Below are 25,968 nucleotides of genomic sequence, written 5' to 3' on the forward strand. Positions count from 1 at the left end.
ACAGCATGCGTGGGAACAATCTGAGACGACAATAACAGAAAAGGAGAGGAATCAAAGATCAAAATTCGCAAAGGGGAATGGAGATAAGGCACACACAGAAGAAAATGGACGACTGTATATATGTATAACTATTCTTTACATATTCTTAATGGTAACCACGTGCCAAAGAGCCAAAACAAGAAAGACCATCGGGGAAAACCCACAAAACCTCAAAATTAAAATAACAGACAAAAATGCAAGAACAAGGAAACAATGGAAACTCTGAACTATCAGAAAACCAAAAATAAAATGACTATAGGAAAGCCTCATATTTCAATAATCATCCTAAATGTAAATGGACTGAATTCACCAATAAAAAGGCTCAGAGTTACAGTTTGGATCAAAAAGAACCCAATCATATGCTGCCTTCAGGAGACACTTCTCAGTTCCAAAGACAAATATAGATTCAAAGTGAAAGGGTGGAAAATGATAATTCAAGCAAATGGCACCCAGAGAAAAGTGGGAGTAGCAGTACTAATATGGAATGTAATATACTTCAAGATAAAAAAGGTAAAGAAAGATATTGAGGGACACTTCATAATGATAAGGGGAATCATGCACCATGAAGACAACACTTATTAATATCTATACTCCTGATATATATAAAATATTTACTAACAGAACTAAAGGGAGAAACAGACCAAAACACTGTCATAGTAGGGGACCTAAACACCCCACTGTCACTTATGGACAGATCATTCACACAGAAAAGCAATAAGGAAATAACATTCTTAAATGACACATTAGACCAAATGGACAAAATTGACATTTATAGAGCCTTTCATTCCCAAACAGCTGCTTATGCATTCTTCTCGAGTGCACGTGGAAGATTCTCAAGGATTGACCACATGCTGGGTCACAAAATCAGCTTCAAAAAATATAAGAGGATTGAAATCATACCAACAATATTCTATGATCATAATACTTTGACGCTGGAGATCAACTGTAAAAAACAAAGTGGGAAGAACCACAAATACATGGAGATTAAACAACATGCTACTGAAGAATAATTGTTAGAGAAGAAATAAAAAGAGAGATCAAGAGATACATAGAAATGAATGAAAATGATAGTACAACATATCAAAACTTTTGTGGCACAGCAAAAGTGGTAATAAGAGGAAAGTTAATATCATTACAGGCCTATCTCATAAAACAAGAATGATCACAAATAAACAACTTAACACTTCATTTAAAAAAAAAACTAGAAAGATAAGAACAAATGAAACCTAAAATCAGCAGAAGAAAGGAAATAATCGAAATTAGAGCAGAAATAAATGAAATTGAGAACAAAAAGACAATAGAAAAAATAAACACACAAAAAAGCTGGTTCTTGGAGAAGGTTTCTAAAATTGGCAACGCCCTGGCTAGATTCACTAAAGAAAAAAGAGAAAGGAGACAAGTAACAAAGTTAGGGATGAGAAAGAAGTCACAACAGATGCCTCAGAAAGACAAAAGATCACATGAGAATATTATGAAAAAATATATAACACCAAATTTAATAATGTAGAAGAAATGGACAAGTTCTTAGAAAGATACAACCTTCATAGACTGAATCAAGAGGAACTGGAAAATCTAAATAAACTGATCAGCATTATGAAAATTAAAACAATCATCAAAAACCTACCAAAAAGTAAAAGTTCAGGACCAGATGTCTTCACCAGTGAATTCCATCAAACATTCAAAAAAAAAAATTAATGCCTATTTTTCTCAAATCTTCCAAAAAATCAAAGAGGAAGCAATACTTTGTAACTCATTGTTTGTGACCAGTATTACCTAATACCAAAACCTGGTAAAGATAACACAAAAAAAGAAAACTACAGACCGATATCTCTCATGAACACAGATGCAAAAATCCTAAATAAGATACTAGCGAACCGAATACAGCAACATATTAAAAAGATTATACACCATGACCAAGTCGGCTTCATCCCCAGAGGCATAGGGATGGTTTGACATATGCGAATCGATTAATGTGATACAATACATAAACAAATTAAAAAATAAAAATCATATGATCATATCAATAAATGCAGTAAAAGCCTTTGACAGGATACAGCGTCCATTTATGATCAAAACACTTAACACAATTGGTATAAGAAGGAAAGTATCTTAATATAATAAGGCCACATATGACAAACTCTTAGCTAACATTATACTCAATGGTGAAAACTAACAACCTTCCCTCTAAGATCAGGAATAAGGCAAGGCTGTCCACTATCACCACTCTTATTCAATATAACATTGGAGGTCCTTGAGAGTGCAATCAGGCAAGAGAAAGATATAAAAGGCATCCAAATAGAAAATGAAGAAGTCAAACTATCACTATTTGCAGATGACATGATTCTCTATATAGAAAACCCTAAAGACTCCACAAGAACACTACTGGAAACAATAAACATATACAGTAAAGTTTCTGGATACAAAATCAATGTTCAAAAATCGATAGCATTTCTATACTCTAGTAATGAATTGTCAGAAAAAGAAATGAAAAAAAATTCTTTTGCAATTGCAACAAAAAGAATAAAATATCTAAGAATAAACCTAACTAAACACGTGAAAGACCTATATAATGAAAATTGTAAGACCCTATTGAAAAAAAATGAATGAAAATACAAAGAAATGAAAATATATTCTGTGCCCTTGGATTGGAAGAATCAACACAGTTAAAATGATCTTATTACCTAAAGCATTATACAGATTTAATGCAATCCCCATCAAAATCCCATTGGCACTTTTTTAAAGAAATAGAGCAAAAAATTATCAGATTTGTATGGAAGCACCAAAGACCCCAAATCACCAAAACCATCCTGAGATAAAAAGAACAAGGCTGGAGGTATCACTCTGCCTGACTTCAGATTATACTACAAAGCAACAATAATCGAAACTGCAGGGTATTGGCAGTAAAAACAGACAAACAAACCAGTGAAACAAAATTGCGAATCCAGAAGTAAACCACCATTTATATGAGCAAATAATTTTCGACAAAAAAGCCAAAAACATACAGTGGAGAAAGGAAATCCTCTTCAATAAATAAAGCTGGAAAAAACTGGAAAGCTACCTGCAAAAGAATGAACTAGACTGTTGTCTATCAACACATATCAAAATTAACTTGAAATGGATTAAGGACCTGAATGTAAGACCTGAAACAATAAATTGCATAGAAAAAAACATAGATACTAAACTCATGGACCTTGGACTTAAAGAAGATTGTATGAATTTGACCTCAAAGACGAGAGAAGTAAAAGCAAAAATAAATGAATGGGACTACATCAAACTAAAAAGCATCTGCACAGCAAAAGAAATCATCAAGACAAAAATACCACCATCTGAATGGGAATATATATTTTCAAGCAATGCCTACAATAAGAACCTAATATCCAAAATATACAAAGAACTCATACAACTCAATATTGAAAAAAAAAATCCAATTTAAGAAATGGGCAGAGGATCTAAACACACACCTCCCAAGGAGACATACCAATGGCCAAGAAGTATATGTAAGGATGTTCAACTTCACTAGCTATTAGGGAAATTCAAATCAAAATCACGATGAGATACTATCTCACACCTGTTAGAATGGGTTTTATCAATAGGATAAGTAATAACATTCATTGAAGATGATATGAAGAATAAGGAACCCTCATATACTGCAATAGGACTGCAGATTGTTACAACCGCTATGGAATATGGTGTGGAGGTTTCTGAAAAAAACTAATAATTGATCTACCATATGATCCAGGAGTTCCTCTACTGGGTATTTACCCTAAATACTTAAAAACATTTATCCAGAAAGATATATGCACACTGATGTTCACAGCAACATTATTCATGGTGGCCAGGACATGGAAGCAACCAATGTGTCCTGCAATAGAAGATTGAATAAATAAGATGTGGTACATATATACAGCTATAAGAAGAGATGAAATATTGCCATTTGCAACAACATAGATGTGTTTTGAGATAATCATGCTAAGTGAAATAAGCCAGACAGAAAAAGTTGAAAACCACATTATATCACTTATATGTAGGATATAAATCTAAAAACAGCAAACAAATATGACAAACAAACAGACTCATGGATATTGACAGCGGACTAGTGATTAACAGAGGGAAGTGGGGGGGGGCGGAGAAATGGGCTAAAAAGGGTCAAATATGTGGTGACAGAAAGAAATCCAACTATGGCCGGTGAACACATAATGCAATATATATATATGACTTACTGTTCAGTTGTACACTCGAAATTTATTGGATTTTGTTTATCAATGTCACCATAATAAAAGCAATAATTATTATTTCTTTAAAAAGGCAGTAAAGGAAAAATAGAGGAACAAAGAAGATGTGAGACACAGAAAACAAATACCAAGATGGCAGATCTAAATCCAACCATATAAGAAAAATCACATTAAATAGTAATGGACCAAACACTTCTGTCTAAAGGCAGAGATTTTCAGACTGAATAAAAAAATAAAATAAGAGCAAGTGTAAGCTGTCCATAAGATACATACTTTATCATCAAATATATAAATACATTGTAAGTTTTACTATCATTTTATAGAAAAAGACATACGATGCAAATAGTAACTTTAAGAGAGTTGAAGGTACTGTATCATCATCAGACAAAATAGTTTTAAGACAAGTACTATTACTATAGACAAAGAGAAATTCCATAAGAATAAAGTGGTTAATACATCAGGAATATGTATGACTTATAAATGTATCACACTCAACAACAGAGCCCTAAAATATATGAGACAAAAACTGAAATGAGAAATCGAAAATCACCATTGGAGATTTCTATCCTTGTATCACTGATTAGAGAACAACCAGACAGAAAATCAGCAAAGTTAAAGACAGCACCATCAACCATTACATATATAAGAACAGCAAAATACGTTCTTTTCAAGTGCACTTGGAACATCCTCCAGGTTAAATTATATGCCTGGCTATAAAACAATAGATTTTTTTTAATTGAAATTATTAAATATGTATGTTTTATAAATGCTTTATTTTTGAAACATAATTCTTTTTGTATAATTTGTTTCATGTTTTTTTCCAAAAGAAAAAAATGGAAAGAACAAATTCTCAGTTTAAGTACCTTATTCAAACTTACAGTTATGAAGCGGCATAGCAATAATCAGAACTAGTCATCTGACAACAAAGCCTTACTTTCTACCACTGTGCTACTCCTTCCTTATAGCAAGTGTTACTGATTTTTATCCTGTCGTTTCACTAACACTGTTTCATTAGCCATCCTAAGTCATTAACAAGGGCTCTTAGAGAAACACCTAGTTCTGTCTTTACTTTGAGTCAGCAGAGAGTGGGGAGCAGTAACCCCACTGAGTTATATATTGGGTGGTGCTGGCCCTAAACTCTCTCTGTCTTCAAGATTTGGGCTTCAGGGTTTCAATATTTCCTTATCTCTGGCCAAAGGTCATAAACTAGACCCTCTCCATGGGGGCTGGCTTAGGGAAACTGGTTCACCACTAGGTAAGCATATAAATTCTGTGATTTTTTCCCCACAACTGGAAGAGTGATATGAAGCACAAACTTACATAGTCCAGCCAGGATCATGACATCTCATCTGGAAGTCCTGAATTAATGGAATCTGTAGAGCTTTGTCAATTGAGAAACAGAATGGATGGAAATTTGAAGCTAAAGTTCAAATTGTGTCTTGAAGAAATTCTCACTCTCATACAAATATCAAATTATCATGTCGTACATATGAAACTAACGTTATATATCAATATACCTAAATAAAAATAAATTTTAAAATGTTTAAAATAAACTTTAAAATAATTTTAAAATTCTCACTCTTTAGAGACTGAAGCAAGTGAAGTCTCTGCTTCTTTTTATTACCTGCATTTTTATCACTACACTTAATATGTAAACCACGTGATGGTGAGTTAGAGACAGAAAAGGGGTTGAAAATCATATTAGCTAAATTTGCCTTCTGACAATATAATAGCTTTTATAAATAAATAGTTTGCTAGGGCAATAGCTAAATTATGGCTTGGATGAAATGTTGATTTTTATTATCTGTGTTTCTTTGTTCCTTCTCAGCATAAGAATTTAAGAATTAGCTTTATAGTTTGATCATTGGGTTTAGATAAAAATGTAATGTGATTTCTGTTACTTTTGTAGTTTTTAAATTTGTTCATTATTATCTGAACTCAACACAGTAACATTTGAAATATGTATAAAAATTAAAATTACAAACCCCTTACCAGATATTTGGGTTGCGAATATTTTGTCCCATTCCATAGTCTGGCTTTCACTCTCAATTCCTTGCATGCAGAAGCTTTTAGTTTGATGTCATCTCATTTGTTTATTTGTTTATTTTGTTGCCTGTGCTTTTGGTGTCACGGCCCTGAAATCATTGCCAAGATCAATGTCACAAGGCCTCTCTCCTAAATGTTTTTCTAGGAGTTCTACAGTTTCAGGTCTTATATTTAACTCTTTAATCCATTTGGGGTTGATTTTTGTGTATTGTGTAAAAATAAGGATCAATTTTATTTTTCTGCTTGTGGGTACATATTGGCGAAAATGTGAAGAAATTAGAAACTTTGCATGCAATTAGTGGGAATGCAAACTTAGAAAAATCAATATGATTTACCAATCCCACTTCTGGGTATTTATTCAAAAATTTGGAACTAGGGTCTCAAAGAGATATTAGCACTCCCATGTTCATTGCAGCACTATTCACAATAGCCAAGATGAGGAAATAACCTAAGTGTCCATCAATAGATAAATGGATAAAGAAAATGTGCATATACATACAATGGAATACTATTCCACCTTAAAAAAGAAGGAAATTTTGTAATATGCAAGAACATGAATGAAACTTGAGGATATTATTCTAAGTGAAATAAGTCATTCATAGAAATACAAACACTGCATGATTCTACTTAACCAAGGTATCTAAAATTGTCAAATTTACAGAATCAAAAAGTGGAATAGTGGTTGTCAGGGATGGGGGGAGGTGAAAATGGGGAGTTACTAATCAAAAGGGCATAAGGTTTCAGTTAAGCAAGATGAATAAGTTACAGAGACCTACTGTGCAACATTGTCTCTACAGTCAACAATATTGTATTAAACACTTAAAATTTTGTTAAGAAGATAAATATCATGTTAGATGTTTTACTCCAATAAAATAAAAATTTTAAAAATTATAATTACAAAACATGCCATTGAGTTAAGAAAAATGTAAAGGGACAGGAAGAAATACACATGCTAGGGAAGTAGGAAGAAGGAGATAGCACAGACCCTGAGCTGATAGAGAAGAAGAAACATCAAGAGACTTATAAATGAAAACAGTTCTTAGGAGCTAGGTGACTGAAAACAAGCAAAGTTTGGACTCTCAGAATTGAGGAGAGAAATAATTCAATAGAAAGTAAACCTTTTTAAATAACAGGCAAAATTCAACTGAGTAACATTGGTGTCAGATAGATTAATAATATACATAGGAGAGCCAATTCATTTTTTTTTTATCATACTATAGTTCGAGTCAGCAAATCTTTTAGGAGCGTAGGACATGTCAGACCCCAGGCTGGGTGCTGAGGACTCAGAGATGAAAGATACACTCTACACTCAGAAGGAATTCATGGACTAGGACAAGATATAGACAGATCAAGTGTGTATATAGTTAAGTGCACATCTATGGGGACATAGTGGAGTGTCAACTAACTCACCCTACAGGTAGGAATTAGTCAAATGAAGAAAAAGGAGAAAGATTGCACCATGTACAATATAAGTCAAAGCATGGTAGAGAAAAATCAGATTGAGCTACTTTAATGTTTTCATGAGTGAACATTAATCTGTTTCTCAATTAAATATCAATTATTGATTACTATTAAAGGATTAGACCATCACTCAACACTTGAAATAAAAAAAACTTAAGTGCAGAAGTGGTTAGCTGGTCAGAGATATTCTTATTGAGCAAAGTTGACTGACAATCTTATATAGGATTGTGGGCAGGAGTTTGTTTTGGATTAGTGTTGTTACAAAGGTGAGAGTGGGTTGCTGTCCACATTAGATGTGTGGTTTGTGTTCATTATAGAGGCAGGAGTGGGTCAGCTTTCATAGAGAATCAGTGAAGTGAGAGACAGCTACTGATTTGGCTTCCTTTCAGAGTGTAATGGGTTCCTGAAGCAATGTGTCATTGATTAATCAGTTTGAAAACCGATTGTTACCATGGCTATAGAACAATTAGTCTTTTCCTAGGAGTGTTAAACTTTTATGTATTCTCAGTATCCTCTTTTAGTCTTCTATCAACCAAAGTATCAGGAGAGACCATCAGGGGTTATCCAGATGTTCTCAACTATTGTTGATTCTTCTAGAAACAAGATTTTATTCATGGGTCTGATTTTCAGTTTGTTGATCAGCATGAGCTCTTCCTGTTTTTATTGTTAAATCATTTGTTAGAACCTTCATTAGGACAGTGGTTATATAGATTTAAGACTCTGGATAAACAAATCAAGCTGTACAGTATACAACAAAGTATTACAAGAAGGGATTGGAGGTGATAATCTCAATTTTTCCAGGTCTGACCTTGGAAATAAGTTTCAACAATTCCCTGAGTCTTCCTTAACAGTCAGTTTACTTTTTCATTTTGCATAAATAGAAATTGTTCTACATCATCTATGGTGTTAATCTAGGTACAAAATGAAGTGTCAGCAATGGCACACACTCTCTGGTTAGCAACAGAAAAATTTAAGGTTATGGTAATTTCTGTAAGTTTTTGGGAAAAGGAATTTTAACTGATTGGTTACTAGTTTCCATATCAGCCAAAGTAAGGGACAAATTTTTGAGGATCACCTGAGATGAACAAGGCAGATTTTATCTTTCATCTCTGATTGTTATCCTCAGGAATCTGTTCTACCAGTGTTCATTTACACTGTTCAGGGTAGGTTTTATCCTTTCAGATCCTTTATATGAAGACATAGCCCTTGAGAGTACCAGGGAGTCTTACTTGACTAGTTTAACTAATAGACTGAAAGAATAACTGGCCCTGTTCCTGGATTGGCATCAAAGAACCTGATTCACACAAAGAACCTGAATCCAAGAGCTACATTAGAGTATGGTCAGCCATACTGGAGCTATAAATATTTAGGGCTCATGATAAAGTCACTATTATATTCCAAGAAAATTTTTATACCCCTCAATAAAAAGATATTTTTTAAAAATTTGGTATTGTATCATTATTGGCAATGTTAGTATAACGTAGTTTTACACCATACTTCAAATTGGTTGCACAAGCAATAGTTTGGGAGAGCCAAATTTTATAGTTAGGATGGTCATCGTTCCTTAATAAGCCAATAAAGAGAAAAAAAAACATGATCAAAAAGATAAAGAATAAAAGTATACAAAAAAGCGTGTGACAATGGTTTGAGCAGAATTTAGGCAGTAGTCTCGTTAGTCCAAGGATTTACCATGGACCAAATGCTTCTGAGAATTATCTGGAGAACCTCAGTTTAAGATTCCTAATGAGTGTGTGTCCAATTCTGTTTACCTTCTAAAGCTCTTTGAAAATGTTCAGCCCATGTTTGAGATCTTCTAAATCAACAGCTTTCCATTCCAATTAATTTTTTCCTGACACTTCTCTTTCAGGTTTAAATTCATTTACAAAAAGAGAAGACAAGGCTTACTTTACCTTAGCTATTGGGTGTACCCTGGAAAATTGTCTGAAAGTTTCCTAAAGTCTATTTTTAACTCTCCACTTGATTCTCCTTTATTTGTTTACAATTTTGAATCTTTGTGTAACTATTACTTATCGAGCACTATTTAGATAATTACATGGACAAGGCTCCTATCTACAAAAAGTTCATCATCTTACTTAACATGTTGTTAAATAAGTGGATAATCTGCCTTGACAGACTAAATTCTGAGTAGTGCACAAACTGTTTTCCTGGCAGTAGAAAATAAAAGATTCTATATAGTTACATTGTCCAAGTAATTTATGCCGGCACCTTTAAGTGCCCAAATCTGATAGCATTTTAACCAGGAAAAAATATTTTAAGTTATGACACTCTTCTCTGCCTCATGAAAAACTTCTTTGAAGGAAAATAATAATTGTCAAGTACTACTAAATGCTAGATGCTTTACATGTATTACCTCAAGTCTTATCCTACGAACGTAAGTTCCTCATTTACTTTTATCACTCAAATAGTGTGATTAAATCCAAGATTCAAACTTCAAATCTGTCCTATTTCAAAGTTAAGATAACTTAAACATAATCATTGCAAGCATCAAAAATTGTGTTCTTCCATATGTGAGTGCTATACAATTTCTGTTGAATTATATAGGACTACTTGCTGCCTAAAGGACTATTTGCTGCCTAATCTAGATGGCCCCAGTTGCTGGATTTTGATAGTTCTTCCTCTCCTTCCCACTGCTCAGTTACCATTTCTTCACTTCTCATTGTTGTCACCATATTGTACATGCAATATGATTGTACGTGCAGACAATTGTACATCCATAGAGATTATACACATAATTAGGCCATTAGGACTCCTATCTTTAACAATGTCTCATTTTTTCAGAATAAAATTCAAGGTCTCTGTTACAACACTGCTGCTCACTTTTATAAACTTTGTTCAGGGTTTACATTTGTATTCTGGGCAGTGGCTTGAAGTCTGGCTTCTCGTTAAATGAGGGGTTACTATATCAGGATAACAGAGTCCCAGGGACCTGAAAACCTAAGCATCTAACTACCGTGGAAAGAAGTTTAGTCATGAGGGATAATCTGGATCATTTGATTAATGACCTTTGCCTTTACCTTATTATACTTTTATAAATCTTTTGAGTTAATGCCACCTGTACAAAGATTTTCAAAGCATCTTATTTACCTCAAACAAGTCATGTGGAATAAAAGTCCTCCTGCAAAAAATCCTAAATCTACATCTTATTAACGCCATGTCATTTTGAGCAAGTTGCTTAACTTCTCTGAGTCTGTTTTCTTCATTTATAAAATGAGCTTGATAATAATAATAATGACATTACCATCTCATGCAGTTGTGAAGTTTAAGAGAGTACTATGTCAAACGAATATTGTGTCTGGCATGTAAGTAAGTGCTCAATAAATATTGTTATTATTACTTATAATAAGTACCAAGGGGCCCCATTATGCTTTAGTGCCCTAATAATGCTTGGCCCAATTCTTTCCTTAACTTAGTACCCTGGAGTATTACAGCTTCCCCCTTTACAGATCTTTGTAGTGGCCGCATGGCCCAATTGAAGAGCTACCCTTGTGCTAGGGTCAGTTTGCCCTCCCACATTTCGGGTCAGAGGACTGTTCTTTCTACTTTTTTAATTGCCTCTCATTGTAAATACACATCAACGACATACTGCCCATTCACACAGCCTGATTTTCTGTATAAAATAGGTATGCATTTTCATATAATGGACTCTAAAGATATTGTCCAAAATGTATTCTTCCCACAGGAATTAAACATTAAATATTAAATTACTAGACATTTTGGCTAACTCTGACCCTAGAGATTGAATATGAGTTGTACAGATTTTAGAATATTGGCCTCAATTAAAATCTGCGCTAAATTTTTGTGGAAATGTTTGTCTGAAAAGTGTGTTGTCACATTCCATGAAGAATTTGAATTTAGATGAAAATGGCTTCTGGAGTTATGGCAGACAAGCCAAGAGGCATATAAGTCTGATACTGGATAGTTTTCCTGGAAATCTATAAATTGCCTTCTTCACATAAAAATACAGAAAAGGACATGGCTAGATTGTAAGTGACTCCATTGTTCATGCACTTATTTATGTGTATTTTGTGAGCATTACAGCACCATAATTGGGTCTTCCATTGAATAACTTTCTGGAAACCTTAAAATAAATAGTCTACGTAAGCCGTATGGGTAAATGATACCCTTATTGAAAACTCAGGTATTTAAAACTGGCTGATTTTCATCCTGGCTTTTTTGTCTGAGGGCTTTCTTGGGAACATTACCATTTTTACTGAGAAGTGTGAAAGTAGTGGTGTTGTGTACTTAATGACAGAACCAACTGAAATCTGGGAAGAGATCAAATGGAATGGTGCTGTTTAAGGCTGTGCATTTCAACATGTTCTTTTTAATCTTTTGTCATTATTTTGTATTTGAAAGAGATAGTTAAGCTACTTTAATCTAGAATATATCATAATCTTCTAAAAAATGTTTTTTAAAAAGGCAGTCCAAAAATTTTAGGTTAATATATCTTATTGCTATGAGCAAGTGTTAACTCCTTATTTACAAGGTTTTACATCCTATCTTTACAAGTAATAAAGTAGGAAATGAATTAAATGCAGACTACTATTTGTAAGGTTTTGAGAAAGAATGGTCTGGATACCACCTCTTAGCTCTTGTTGAGTGTCCATATTATAAAATACTTTTTTAAATATGGTAAAAAGGGATTTTCTCTTTGAAAAAAGTTTGTGTGAGATAAATTAACAAGCATTTTACATCTCATACTATTATCTATTTTTTAACTAAATTATGCTTGCTTCTGCAATGACATGTCTATTCACAAATATACTTCGGATTTCCATAAAGTATTTCACAAACTGGCCCCAGTCTGCTTTTGTAGCCTGATCTCCTCCAAGCCACTTCCCTCCCAACCCCACAAAACCTAAATTTCAGCCCCAATAACTAAGGGCTACTTCTTGAACACATCTCCCTCCTCTTGTGCCTTTGTTTCTTCTCTTCCCTCTGCTTTTAATACTTTGTCCTCTGTTAAGCTAACTCCTACGTATCTTTCGAGGTCTAGTAAAAAAGCCATCTCTTCTTGGTGGTTCGTATGAGCCCTCATCAGAATTAATAGCACTGGTTCTCTGCAACATGCCACTCTACCTCTTGCCATTGCCCTTGTCACCCTATATTCAGACTATCTTGGGGAGGAGACCTGGCCTTATTCATGTCTGTGTCTCTTCTAAAAGACATCCTAGGGCTTGGATTATGTAATAAGTGCTTAGCAAATATCTGTTTGCTGATTTGACTTTTCTCATCTCTGTAGCCTGTCCTATTCTTCTGTCATGTAAAAAGCCACAAAAATAATTCAAGTTATAGATCTTGTGGAGAATTTTTTAAGTAAGGACTTTTCATTTCCCTGTCTGATGAGTCTTCCCACACAGCTAATGTCCCAAAGTATCAGCATCATTTTCTCCAGACTACTCTGTGCCTCACTGCTTACTTAATCAGCAGCACTGTGCAAGTTTAACTCTCAACTGGAATGTCATTGAGCATGAAGAAGGAAAAGTTACACAGAAGGTTCCAGTTGCTATAGTAAATATATACAAAGATTACTTTAGAGGTGAATTATTTTATATGATGACAGGATGAAGTTGCATTGTGGTGAGATTTTGCCTTCTTCTTTCTTTCCTTTGATAAAATTCTAAGAAAAAAATATTTCTCAAATTACTGAGATCATTTATTAAAATGGCAGATTCTTGGCCATTACCCTTGGCAATTTCTGAGTTGTAGGTCTGAAGTGAGACCTAAAAATCTGAATTGTAGGAAGCATTCAGGTATTTTCCATGTGAATAATTATAGCACCACACTTAGAGAAATAAAAATATTGTGAGGAAAGTGAAAAGGTAATATTATGTTAATGGAGGTATATGCTCAAAATATGTTACTTCATGTAGGCCTTGGGCTGGCTGTTAGAAAAGACAGAGAGAGGAATGGAACTATGTCTCTTCCACTGGACATCATTGCGTATTCAAATATTCTAGGAAGATGGTAATGATTATTTGATCAAAGTATCCTGACATTTCTAAATTATAAGACCAGACTGTCCAGTTCTGATCTAATTTCGGGAGTGTTCTGGGCTTAAATATTCATTTCTTAAATTCATGGTGAATAAGGAAAGAAATATGCTTTTACAATGGCCAAAGAAGTCAGATGGTATTCCTAGTGCCTTCTTTTTCTGGGACAAGACTTGGGTTTAGAGATTCAACATCTGAAGTAGCTTTGAACTTAAGTGAATGGCTCAGAATATTTTTTCTGTAAATATCCATGAAATATATTTCTAGTTAATCATATGATGATTATAACCTTGATTATCTGACACTCAATGAGGAAACCAGAAATACAGACCAAAGTTTATCTATGCCTCCCAAATAGTAACTTAGCTATGGTAATTTTTAAAATTGATATCCACAATGAAATTGTAGCAGTTCCACAATGAAGCTGTGACAATTAGTTAGAAATTGCACTTTTCTCAATCAATGTATAATTATAATGCTATATTATATGTGATTTTTAATTTGTCTTCGACTTCCCAATAGACCATGCCTATGGACAAACAACAACAACAACAACAACAACGACAACAACAAACCTCTTAAACTTTTTATTCTCTTAAACCTAGTACAAATATGAGTGGATATCCACAATATAGATTGCTTAAAATTAACTAGAAGTTTAAGTATTTTTGATTCTGAAATGAGTGTATGGAAGCTTCTTCAATGTGAAACCCCCTGTTGAGCAGTGATGATAATGTTATTGAAGATAGATGAGAAATATCTTAGGAGACTGTTGCCTCGGCCTCTGATTCAGTTGTGCATATTTGCAGAAAGGCATAATGGTATGCAGCCAAAGGATTATACAACTACACATTATATGCTTTGCTTTTATGAAAAAGAGGTATATTTCTAAAAGTCACACTAATAGCAAGGATTTGCTGAAGAAAGCAAATCTTTGGCATGTCTTCATGCAGACTAATGTATAGAACCATCTGTATATACACGGCATATTATGAGAATAGATCATGTTGTTACTCCTGAATCCTTAAGAAAATGTTAAATTATATTTGATATTTTCAATTTACTAAGGCAGAGAATAATGTAATCTATGTTTTAAACATCATAAAAGTTGAAACAAAAAATTTTGATGCTTTAAAGAGGAAAATATCAATGATCAAAAACTGCCATTTTGAGTAAAATATATCATCTTTAGTTTATCCTAATTCATATATGTGATCATTTTTTAATCATTCCCTTCCTCTACCAGTTCTTTGGTAAATATGGAAATAAGCACAAATTATCACTATAAATCATCTTGTTACTCACAAGATAAATATGCCAAAAACTAATTATGATCTTTTTCTTTAATAGTTACTCAAGCAAATGTTGTCAAGATTTTTTTAGAAGAAAGGCATTATGCTTGGCACCTGGGAGAATGTGACTCATACTTTGCCTTCAAGGCCTTATATTTTGTGTGCCTACATTTTTAAGTTGTGGAATATATTTGATTAATAGTCCTTGTGGGGCCACTTCACAGATGTGTTAGTAGAAAACTTGCCTGTGTCCTGTCAGGCCTAGCCCAAGTTAACAGAAGTTAATGATGCTTTAGGCAAACACATTTGGGGGAAAAGATGAGCCCAATAACATGCACACCAACAATTTCTCTCTGTATCTGTGCTGAGATTCCTATATCCTTAAGAAGGTGATATTTATAATTTGACAGAAAGTGAGTTTTTACCTCTTTGGATTCAGGGCTTGCCACATTCTAGAAAGCCAGTCATCACTTTTTATTTTGACCAAAAAAAAAAAAAAGTGTGGTAAAAAGACACTTGAGATGAAGGTGAGGAACTGATCTATTCATGTATTCAGTTAATTTTTTATTTCTTTACTATTTGTACTGTATTAAAAAAGTTGGGGATACAGATGTGATTAGACATTATTCATTATTTCATCATTATTACAACCTGATCTGATAGGGAGAGATATATAAAGATAAATAAAACAATATATTTTATAGGAATCTTGATTTCTGTTCAGAGGATAGTGGAAGCCCAAAGGGAGGAATGGCCAATTCTGTGTAGTGAGACATGAAAGATTTCTTGAGAAGGTGACTATGGAAATGAGCCTTGAAAGAGGAGTAGGAGTTTGTCAAGTTAAAGAGAAAAAGGAGGAGGAGAGTCCATTCTAGGTAAAGATCAGTCTAAGCAAAGACCTAGGAATAAATAGCTTCCCCTGTGGGGGGAACTTCAAGAAGCTAAGCATGCCTAGAGCAAATGGTGATGGAGAATGTGAGAGAAAGAAAGGAAAGACGAGGAATGTGAAGAATTAGGCAATGGCAGGATCATCAAAACGTCAAGTAAAGGGATAGATATGAGAAGTGATGAGATACAATCGACAGAAATGGAGGTGCTGAATCAAGGAGAATAGTGGTGACTCTGAGGCTGAGTCCTGTCACCTCTGACCTGTTGTGACATCCATAGATCATCTGGTAAATTTGCTTCTACCCACTGTTCCTAGGCTCACCTTTTGTTCTTTCCTCATGGGCTCAGCCTTCAGAACTGCTTAACTTGCAGGGCAAGCTGGTAAAGAGGAATGCAGAAGAAATAAAAAAAGATGGGCCAAGGTTTGGAAGAATTGACAGGATAAGGCCCAGACTTGACTTGCACATTGAAACCCACTGGATCAAGACATAAAGCCCAGGGGTTGTTCAGAATCAAATGGGACAGAAGTTTTTTAATTGTAGCTTATTTAGCACCCAGAGCTAAGTGCCAGAAGTTTCTATTCAACTGTCTACATTTCCACCTGAAATGTGTTTCCAATTCCAATGGAAATGTAGACACTTCAGATCCTTGATTTTTCCTCCAAAACCAAGCAGAATCAAGCTCTGACAAATGGAACTTGGTCTTTCCTTTTAGCTCTCTTATTCGATTTTCATGATAATCTGTTTTGAGGAGCAAACAGAATGCAGAAAGATAATTCTTTTCTTACTGGCAAGAAAAAAAAAACTGCAAAAGACAATAAAGCATTAGCAGGTGAAGAGAATGGCCTTAATAGAAGTGAGGACCACTAGCCCATGTTCTGGGGTCCCAAGACACATTATATATAGAGTGTTGGATTAGCAGTGCCTGGCGCAACTCAGAATTTTGTAAAAAGCAGGCGTGTAAGCCTACTTTCAACCCTGTCCTGAAGGATTGTTTCTTCTGAAAATACCAGAGAGTCCTGTATTAGACTAAGAAAAGGACAAGAGCTAGGTTCATGTTTTTTAGGGTCTTAGGGTTTAAATCCAGAACTCTAAAATGAGAGTAGAAAACATTAGAGAGCAGGGAATTGGAGTGAGAATGAAATTGTCACAGGCATTATATTAGTAGTGAATAGATTGCATTTGACATGCAGGTCAGAAAGTAGCTCAGCCACGCAGATATGCGAGCCAGCTTCGCTTCTAGAAGCTGGGAGAATGCAAAATTCTTTTCTAGCTTGTATGAGGTCAACCAACGTCTCCTACTTCTCTCAAATTTTAATGGCCAAATGAGTTACTCAAATTGCAGCGACTCAATTCTCCCCACCTTAAGGCTAAAAAGAAGGCTCAGCTTATTTCTGAAACTTTGGACCTTCTGATTGCCTCTATCCAACCTTGAAAGAAACTTTTAAGAGAGTTTTAACCATATGGTCAGCACGTCATCAGTCAGACATAGAAAATAATTAATTGAAAGTAAGTAAAAGTAAGATTTCAGCAACTTCAGTAAACATTGGTTTACTTATGCTAGAATATGAAGAAGAAAGAACTAACATTATTGAGTACTTATTACATGACAGCCATTTTGTTTACATGCAGTACATGAGAATAAACAAAAGACAATTCCTATAGTAACATTCGCAAATAGGTATACAGCAAACGTGAGTTCCTCTTTACCCTTCTCCACTTTTACATAGTCATCTAATAATTTAATATTTGCAATAATTTATGAAATTGATATTATTACCTTTAACTTACAGATGAGAACATTGAGGCTTAGAGAAATTATATTGACCAAAGTGGTCCAGCTAGTAAGTGGTGACACATTCATATGAACCAGGGTCCATCCGTTTCCAAAAGCTTATGTGCTTTTTCCATGACACATGAGAGCCTACGACATAAATATATTTGTTAAAGCTTGTTTCTAAAGCTTGTTAAGCAGTGCAAGTAACTTTGGAAGCTTGTCAGAATGATTACAGAATACCCCTCCTCTTTTTGGATCCAGCCCAGGGAAGAATAGAGTAAGCCTGCCTCCTGAAGGCAACCTTGAAGGCAGAAGAGCATTAGAGCCAGCACCATTGTAGTCAAGGCATTGTGGATGGCAAGCCCTTGGAAATGTCGGAGAAGTACCACTCCTCCTCTGTCCTTAGCCAGCTCCCTGCCAGGCTTTGTGTGGGGGAGAGTTTTTCTCCTGCAGCCCACGGAAGGGAAAGAGGCTGTAATAGCCAAACATAAGAAGAGTGGGTCTTCATCTTTGTAGAAATGAAAAAGAAGAGAGGAGGACATTGTTCTCTTCTATAATCCCCCCGCCCACACCCCACTGCTACACCAAAATACCCGCTAAGGTATATATTTTGCATTTGAAGTCCATTTGCATATGACTCAAAAAGATAATTTCTTTTCATTTTTTTGATTTTGTATAAAGAAAACTGGGCCTAGAGGTTCTGATAGCATATAAATTAAAGATATGAAAGTATGTCATTGAAATTCTAAAGATGTGCTGATCCTCTCATCAAAAGAGTTCTCTTGTGGTGCTGGTGCTGACTTATTAATAAAAGATTATGCTTTTATTTGATTATATATCTAATCAGGTTCACCTTCAGTTTAAGCTCATTAAGTCTGCTGTTAATAGTCTTGCTGAAAGTGTACTTGATTACGGAATTACATCCAAGTGAGACAGAGAATGTGTTCAGGCATTAATGGTCAGAAACAAAGACAGAGTGCCCTGTAAGTCCATGTTGCCCTCAAGTAGAGCGTGTGAACTGTCTGCCAATCAAATAGAAAGGGCAAATATTTAAAAGGTTCATTTTGTAGAGTAAAGGCTGACATAATTAAATACACTTAGTAACAGAGAAACAAAAATGACAAGCACTCTAGTTGTCAAAAAAACAAGGGTTTAATATCTATTCTTTATATGCATTCATTGGGGAAGCTTTTCTAATAGTCTTTTATGTTAAACTTCTGAATTACATTCAGGATGTTGGTTACTTGATATTCCCTGCCCTGACTGCCAGTAACTTGCATTTAATCAGTTTGCTTCCACTTCTAAAGTGGTTGTAATATAAACCAGCCTAATAATGCCTCTCCTGGGTCTTGCAGAGCAGATAACTAAATCATCTTGTTCTTACCTGATAGATGGTTGTCAAGTTTAACGGCTACAGATAAATTTTCTTCTTTAAGGTGGTCTTGCCCCACTTTTTGATGGACTAAGGAACTTCTAGCTACCACAATACCACATTGAAAGAGGGCCCATGAACAGCAGAGCTGTACAGCTAACCAAGGCCAGTGTGTTTCCCTTCTTGGAAACACTGCAGCTCAGACTTGGCACTGGAATGAGCTAAATTATTTATCCAGCCAGATAAGAGAGAAAGCAGCTAAGAGCTTCCTGAGTCTATAGCTTCAGTCCCTGGATTCATACTGAGACAGGAAACGGGCCAGGCTCCATCAGAAAAGAGAAAAAAGAAGACTTCCTCCCAAGTCCTCTTCCATCGCCCCTTATGAAATGCCATGAGAGGGTATGTGATTAATTTCTCAGTAATTGATAATTTCAGTAAATGCCATGAGATTAGAGCAATTCTTAGTTTTTGTTTTGATATTGTCATAAACAATATAGCAAAGCACCAGTCAGTACTCCACAAGTGCAAACTCTTCTAGGACCCTCTGTACAGGAAAAAATTGGTTTAGCATAAGGTCAGCACTTTAAAGTCTTTTTGATTGGTCATATAGATCACAGTCATCAGATGGGGTCTGCATGGAATGAGGTCACCAATGAGAGGAGTGTCTGCAGGTACAGGAGTGTCTCTTTCCAGGGAATTCACCTCTATCTCAGAAACAATCCTTCAGGTCAGGAAATATAGCCCTGACATTTAAAAACTTTGATTGTGGGACTTCTGAGGAGAGAACAAAAAGATTGCCTACAAACTTGTGTTTCTTATTGTAGTTAATTGGAAATTCTTACACAATTACTTTCCTCATGGAGGGCTATTACAGTCTCTGGACTTCTGAGTCTAATTTGTATCTCCTTTAAAGTATCTGTCATGATCTCCTCTATTTGTTTACATACATGGCTCTTCCACTCCATTAATTTCTTAATGACAAGAAACATGTCCTACTCTTTTTTTCCAAACTCCTAATCACTTAGCACATTGCTTTGCATATATTAGGTGTCAGTGAATATCTGTTGCATGGACAGTATCATCCAAAAGTGGAAGATGCACTAGGCATTTGGGTTTGGGGCCTTCCTCGGACCCCCAAACCTGAAATTTACCAAAGAATGGCACTTCCCTAGAGGGGAAAAATTCATGCAACTTAAGAAAAGAGGAAAAGATAGGTCTGCAGTGATGAGGAATGGAAAGGACACATCCTTAGCTAGCTAGATCAGTGGAATCATTTCTACTAATCAACAGGAAGGCAAATGTCAGAGTCAAGTTATCCTCACATTCAAACCTGGAGTTCTTATTCTAAAGGAGGTGCTCATGGTGTCAACTAGTGTTGGATGTTGTAGAATATAAAGCCTGTGGTGGTATCAACCTCATGCATAAGAACAAATAGATGGAACACTATGAATGAAAATAACATTAAATTTGGCTATGAAGTACATAATAGACATCATTATTGCTTAGAAATTATCTTAGAGTTAGCACCAGGCAAGAAAGAGAAAAGTCAAAGGCTTATAAACCTGTGATACAAAGCATAGCAGGAAGGAGGTTCTATCCACAATAAAGTTTCAGTTCTTGGTCATCTCATTTCTGTTTATCATCCTCTATAGGTGGAATTGGCTGCGTAGGTCAAGACAAGGGGCAAGTTCGAAAGTGCCTTGATGTGGTGGAAATATATAACTCTGATGGGGACTTTTGGAGAGAGGGTCCACCTATGCCAAGTCCCCTGCTCTCTCTTCGAACCAATTCTACCAATGCAGGAGCAGTGGATGGAAAGCTGTATGTCTGTGGGGGATTCCATGGAGCAGGTATTGATCAAATTTTAAATGTTTTGTAACCTCCTTTGGTTTGATTTGACTTCTATTAACTGACTCAGTCACCAAAGTTTAATCCTGAGAGCAGTGTGAGCACTGGCAAGAGTGTGGATTTTAGATAGAGTTCAATGACCTTGAGCAACTCACCAAATCTTTGAACTTGAGTTTCCATATCTATTAAATGGAGTTACTACCTCCAAAGGTATTGTAAAAATGAAACGAGATATTTTTCAGATAACCTAAGAAATTCAAATAGGAACTGGAGTATTAGATATTAAAAAATTGTTCATTTTGTTAGTTTATAATAATATTCGCATTGTACTTTTATATAAAAGAAGAGGCAAAAGGAAAAAATGTTCTTAATAATTAGAGATTATTTAGAAGTATTTATGAATGAAAATGATGTACTCTTTGAAATTTACTTCAATCTACTCTAGAAAATATTTTTTAAAAAGCAAATGGGGTGGGTGGGCTAAGAATGGATTTACAACATTGGTAAAATGTTGATGATTATTAAAGCTGGATACATGGAGTTCCTCAGAAAACTTTCTAAAGAGGATTTTAAAAACTGTTTTAATACCTATTACATGAAACATCACATAATTATGTGAAGGTAGTAATCTTTCTTAATAGCAAGAAATGTGGCATAGTAAGGAGATCTAACAGTACCTCCTTGTTCAAGTTTTGTGGGTAAAGAGAGACACAAGGAGTCAGGAGAGAGATCTCAGGTGCTGGACCCATCATCTACCAGAGCTCTCCTCCAGCTATGATCACATGCCTTCCTATCTATCCTCTGGCTTTTGGCTTTTTCTTAACTAGGAGAGAAGGGCAGAGAATACAAAAAGTAGCCTCAGGACCTCCAGAAGGATAAGTGGTAATCGATGTCTAAATTTCTAGAAGATATTCTGTTTTGTCTTGTCTCTTTATCTTAACTTTCTTTGTATGATATTGAGTTAGAGAATTGATATTCTCCAGTTTTTAAAATACGTCTAAATTTGTACTATGAGCCAACCTCTTTTCCTGATACTGTAATGGACTAATAATGCTTTCATTCAGAGGAAAAGGGATTTACTATATGAGCTCTCAAAGTTCACTTTTTAAAAATATTAAATGTATATTTAATTAAAAAATGAAGTCAGTCTACAATGGCCCTTTTACAAAAACCAGTTAATTTGACATTAATTTTTTAAACAAATTTATTTACTTAAATTAGTTTCAAGTATACAGTACATTGGTTAGACATCTACAATGTTCAAAAAGCGATCCCCCCATAGTCCATTTTAATTATTTGTTTCTAAAATGGTAGATTGTCTGGTCTCAGCTGAATGAAATCACTGAATGAAAGTTTTATGAAAAATAAAGTTTTATGAAAAATTGCATAATAGCATACCCATTATTAACTAGAGATCTTGGCATCAAACCTAGATACAGGAAGTGGATTTTCTCTCTTTGTGTTATACAACCTGCTCATATCATTCATTTATTCAGAAAACCACAGTCAAGAAATTAATCTTGAGGCAAGATGGCGAAGTAGATAAATGCTATTCTTTCTTCCTCCCATGACCACATTAAAATTACAACTAAATTATAGAGTAATCAACTTGGAGAACCATATGAAGACTAGCTGAACAGAAGTCTTATAACTAAGGGTGTAAAGAAGAAATCACATCAAGATCGGTAGGACAGCTGAACACATGGAAGGGGCTAGCCTCACAACATATGTCAGTTAAGAATCATGAAGGATATCTCAGCTGCAGAAGTCTGTGTGGAGGAGCGAGGAGTTCTAGCTCCACACTGAACTCCTCAGCTTGGAGCATCAGTGCCAAGGTGAGGATCCCCCACATTTGACTGTGAAAATCCAACAGCATTTCATTCATCAGTGTGTAATGAAGGGAAGCTGGAAATCCAGAAATCTGCTTAAGGGGCCTGTGTACAGATTCACATGCTCACAGGCACTCACCTTGGGCTCTGGGGAAAGACAGTGATTCAGGATGCACTAAAGACATATGGGGAAAGACTGAGTTGTGTGGCTTAAGAGTGAGAACTGAAGGGACACCACTATCCCTGTATGGGACCCTCTTCCACATGGCCTACAGATGGGCACCATCTTTTCTGTGTTGATCCCTCTCCTCACACAGCCAAATCTGAAACTGCATTGACCTGGTGAACTCCACTCACTCCACCCTAGTAACTCCCTGGGACCTGGGCCTTTTGCTGAACTACCTCAAACCTAGTACTAGTGGCAGCCACCCTAGGTTCACAGCGTGGCCTCTCCAGGTCCAGCATAGGCAATGACCAATGGTGGAAAGCTTTGCATCTTCTACCAGGTAGCTCCGAGCCAATCAAAGGCAGCAGCTGAACTTGGCTTGCATGGGACCCTCTCCCAGGGGCCTCCAGAACCAAAACGCCCAAAGATCAGCTTCATACCACAACAAAGGACTACCTGATTAATTCCAGAAGTGGCACACCCAAAGGATGGTCTCAACAGACACACAGGCTTGCTGGAGTGAATCCCACTCAGTGGGGTCAGCCCCATACAGCAGCTTACACACTGTGGACGTGCTCGCAACTAGTCAGCCTTGGAGCCAATCCCACCCACTAATGGGCCAACAACAATCAAAGCTCAACTACAACAGGAGGGTACACATAAATCACATAAGGGACACTCCAGGAACACCTATGCAGGTGATCAGGGAGACTGTACCACTGAACCACACAGGGTACCTACTATATAAGGCCACCCAGCCAGGCTGAGAGAAGTAGAAAATTTACCTAATGCATAGGAATAAACACAGAAATACAGCCAAAATGAGGCAACAACAACAAAAAATATGTCTCAAATGAAATAACTAACGAAAACTAAAATAGAAAAAAAAAACTAAATGAAATGGAGACAAGAAACCTACCAGAGTTCAAAACACTGTTTATAAGGATGCAGAATGAACTTAAGGGAAGAATAGATGATTTCACCAAGAATAGATGATCTTACAAAGAAATAGTAAGCATCAAAAAGGACATAGAAACTAAAAAAAAATGAGTCAGAAATAAAGACTACAGTAACTGAAATAAAGAATACATTAGAAGGAATCAACAGCAGATTACATGAAGCAGAGATCTGAATCAGCAATTTGGAAGACAAGATAGCAGAAAACACCCAAACAGAATGGCAAAAGAAAAAAGAATTTTTTAAAATGAAGATAGTTTAAAGAGCCTCTGGGATAACATCAAGCATACCAACATTTGCATCATAGGTACCAGAAAGGGAAGAGAGAGAGAGCAAGAAATTTAAAACCTAATAGAAGAAATAATAATGGAAAATTTCTCTAACCTGGTGAAGGAAATAGACATACAAGCACAGGAAGTGCTGAAAGTCCCAAATAAGATGAACCCAAACAGTCCCACAACAAGACACATTATAATTAAAGTGCCAAGGGTTAAAGACAAAGAGAATCCTAAAAGCAGCAAGAGAAAGGCAGCTAGTTACTTGCAAGGGAGCTCTCATAAGACTGTCAGTTGATTTCTCAACAGAAACTTTGCAGGCCAGAGGGGTTGGCATGAAATACTCAAAGTGATGAAAAGCAGGGACCTACAATCAAAACCACTCTACTCAGCAAGGTTATCAATTAAAATTGAAGGTGAGATAAAAAGTTTCCCCAACAGGAAAAAGCTAAAGGAGTTCATCATCACCAAGCCAGTGTTACAAGAAATGTTAAAGGGACTTCTTTAAGAAGAAAAAAAAAGGAAAAGAGATTAAAAATGTGAATAATAAAATGGCAATAACCACACACCTAGCAACAATTACTTTAAATGTAAATGGGTTAAATATACATTCTTTTCGAGAGCACATTGAATATTTTCCAAGATAGACCACATGTTAGGCCACAAAACAAATCTCAATAAATTTAAGAATATTGAAATTATATCAAATGTCTTCTCTAACCACAATGGTATGAAACTAGAAATCAATTTACAAGAAAAAAACTGAAAAACACACAAACACATGGAAGCTAAATAGCATACTACTAAGCAATGAATGGGTTAACAATTATATCAAGAAAGAAATCAAAAGATACCTTGAGACAAATGAAAATGAAACACGATGATGTAAAATTTATTGGACATGGCAAAAGCAGTTCTAAGAAGGATAACCATAGCAATACAGGCCTACTTCAAAAAACAAGAAAAACCCCAAATAAACAATCTGACCTAACTCTTAAAATAACTAGAAAAAGAACACCAAACAAAGCCCAAAGTGAGAAGGAAGAAACTAATAAAGATCAGAATGGAAATAAACAAAATAGAGTCTTAAAAAAATATGAAAGATCAATAAAACCAAGAGCTGGTTCCATGAAAAGACAAACAAAATTGATAAATCTTTAAACAGACTCATGAAAGAGAGAGGACCCAATTAAATAAAACCAGAAATGAAAGAGAAGTAACAGACACCACAGAAATACAAAGGATTATAAGAAAATACTATGAACAATTAATGCCAACAAATTGGAAAATATGAAAGAAATGGATAAATTCCTAGAAACATACAATCTTCCAAGACTGAATCAAGAAACAACAGAAAATCTGAACAGACTAATTACTACTAATAAAATCAAATCAATAATCAAAAACTACCTACAAACAGAAAGCCTGGAGCAGATGGCTTCACAGGTGAATTTTACCAAACATTCAAAAAAGAATTTACACTTTTCTTTCTCAGACTATTCCAAAAAATGCAAGAGGAGAGAATGCTCCCGAGCTTATTTTAGGAGGCCATCATTACCCTGATTCCAAAACCAGACAAACACATTACAAAAATAAAATAAAATTATAGACCAATGTCCTTGATAAATATAGATGCAAAAATCCTCAATAGAATATTAGCAAATGAAATTCAGCAATACAGTAAAAAAATATAACACCATGACCATGTGGAATTTATTCCTGGGATATAAGTCTGGTTCAATATCTGCAAATCGATGTAATACACCACATAAA

General features: G+C 35.2%; 1 protein-coding gene across 5 annotated transcripts in view; it reads left to right on the forward strand.

The window, feature by feature from the left end:
* The window catches only part of KBTBD12 (kelch repeat and BTB domain containing 12), a 100,920-nt gene that overhangs the window by 21,625 nt on the left and 53,327 nt on the right, over positions 1-25,968 (forward strand). For all 5 annotated transcript variants that reach the window (XR_001594108.2, XR_001594109.2, XM_016121946.2 and 2 more), the window contains exon 5: positions 20,773-20,970. Coding sequence is in view for 3 of the 5 variants with exons in the window: in XM_016121946.2 (XP_015977432.1) it covers positions 20,773-20,970 (198 nt within the window). In the remaining 2 variants the exon portion in view is untranslated. The remainder of the gene's footprint in view (positions 1-20,772; positions 20,971-25,968) is intronic.

This window comes from Rousettus aegyptiacus, unplaced genomic scaffold (assembly GCF_014176215.1).
Source record: "Rousettus aegyptiacus isolate mRouAeg1 unplaced genomic scaffold, mRouAeg1.p scaffold_m13_p_12, whole genome shotgun sequence".
Classification (NCBI taxonomy): Eukaryota; Metazoa; Chordata; class Mammalia; order Chiroptera; family Pteropodidae; genus Rousettus; species Rousettus aegyptiacus.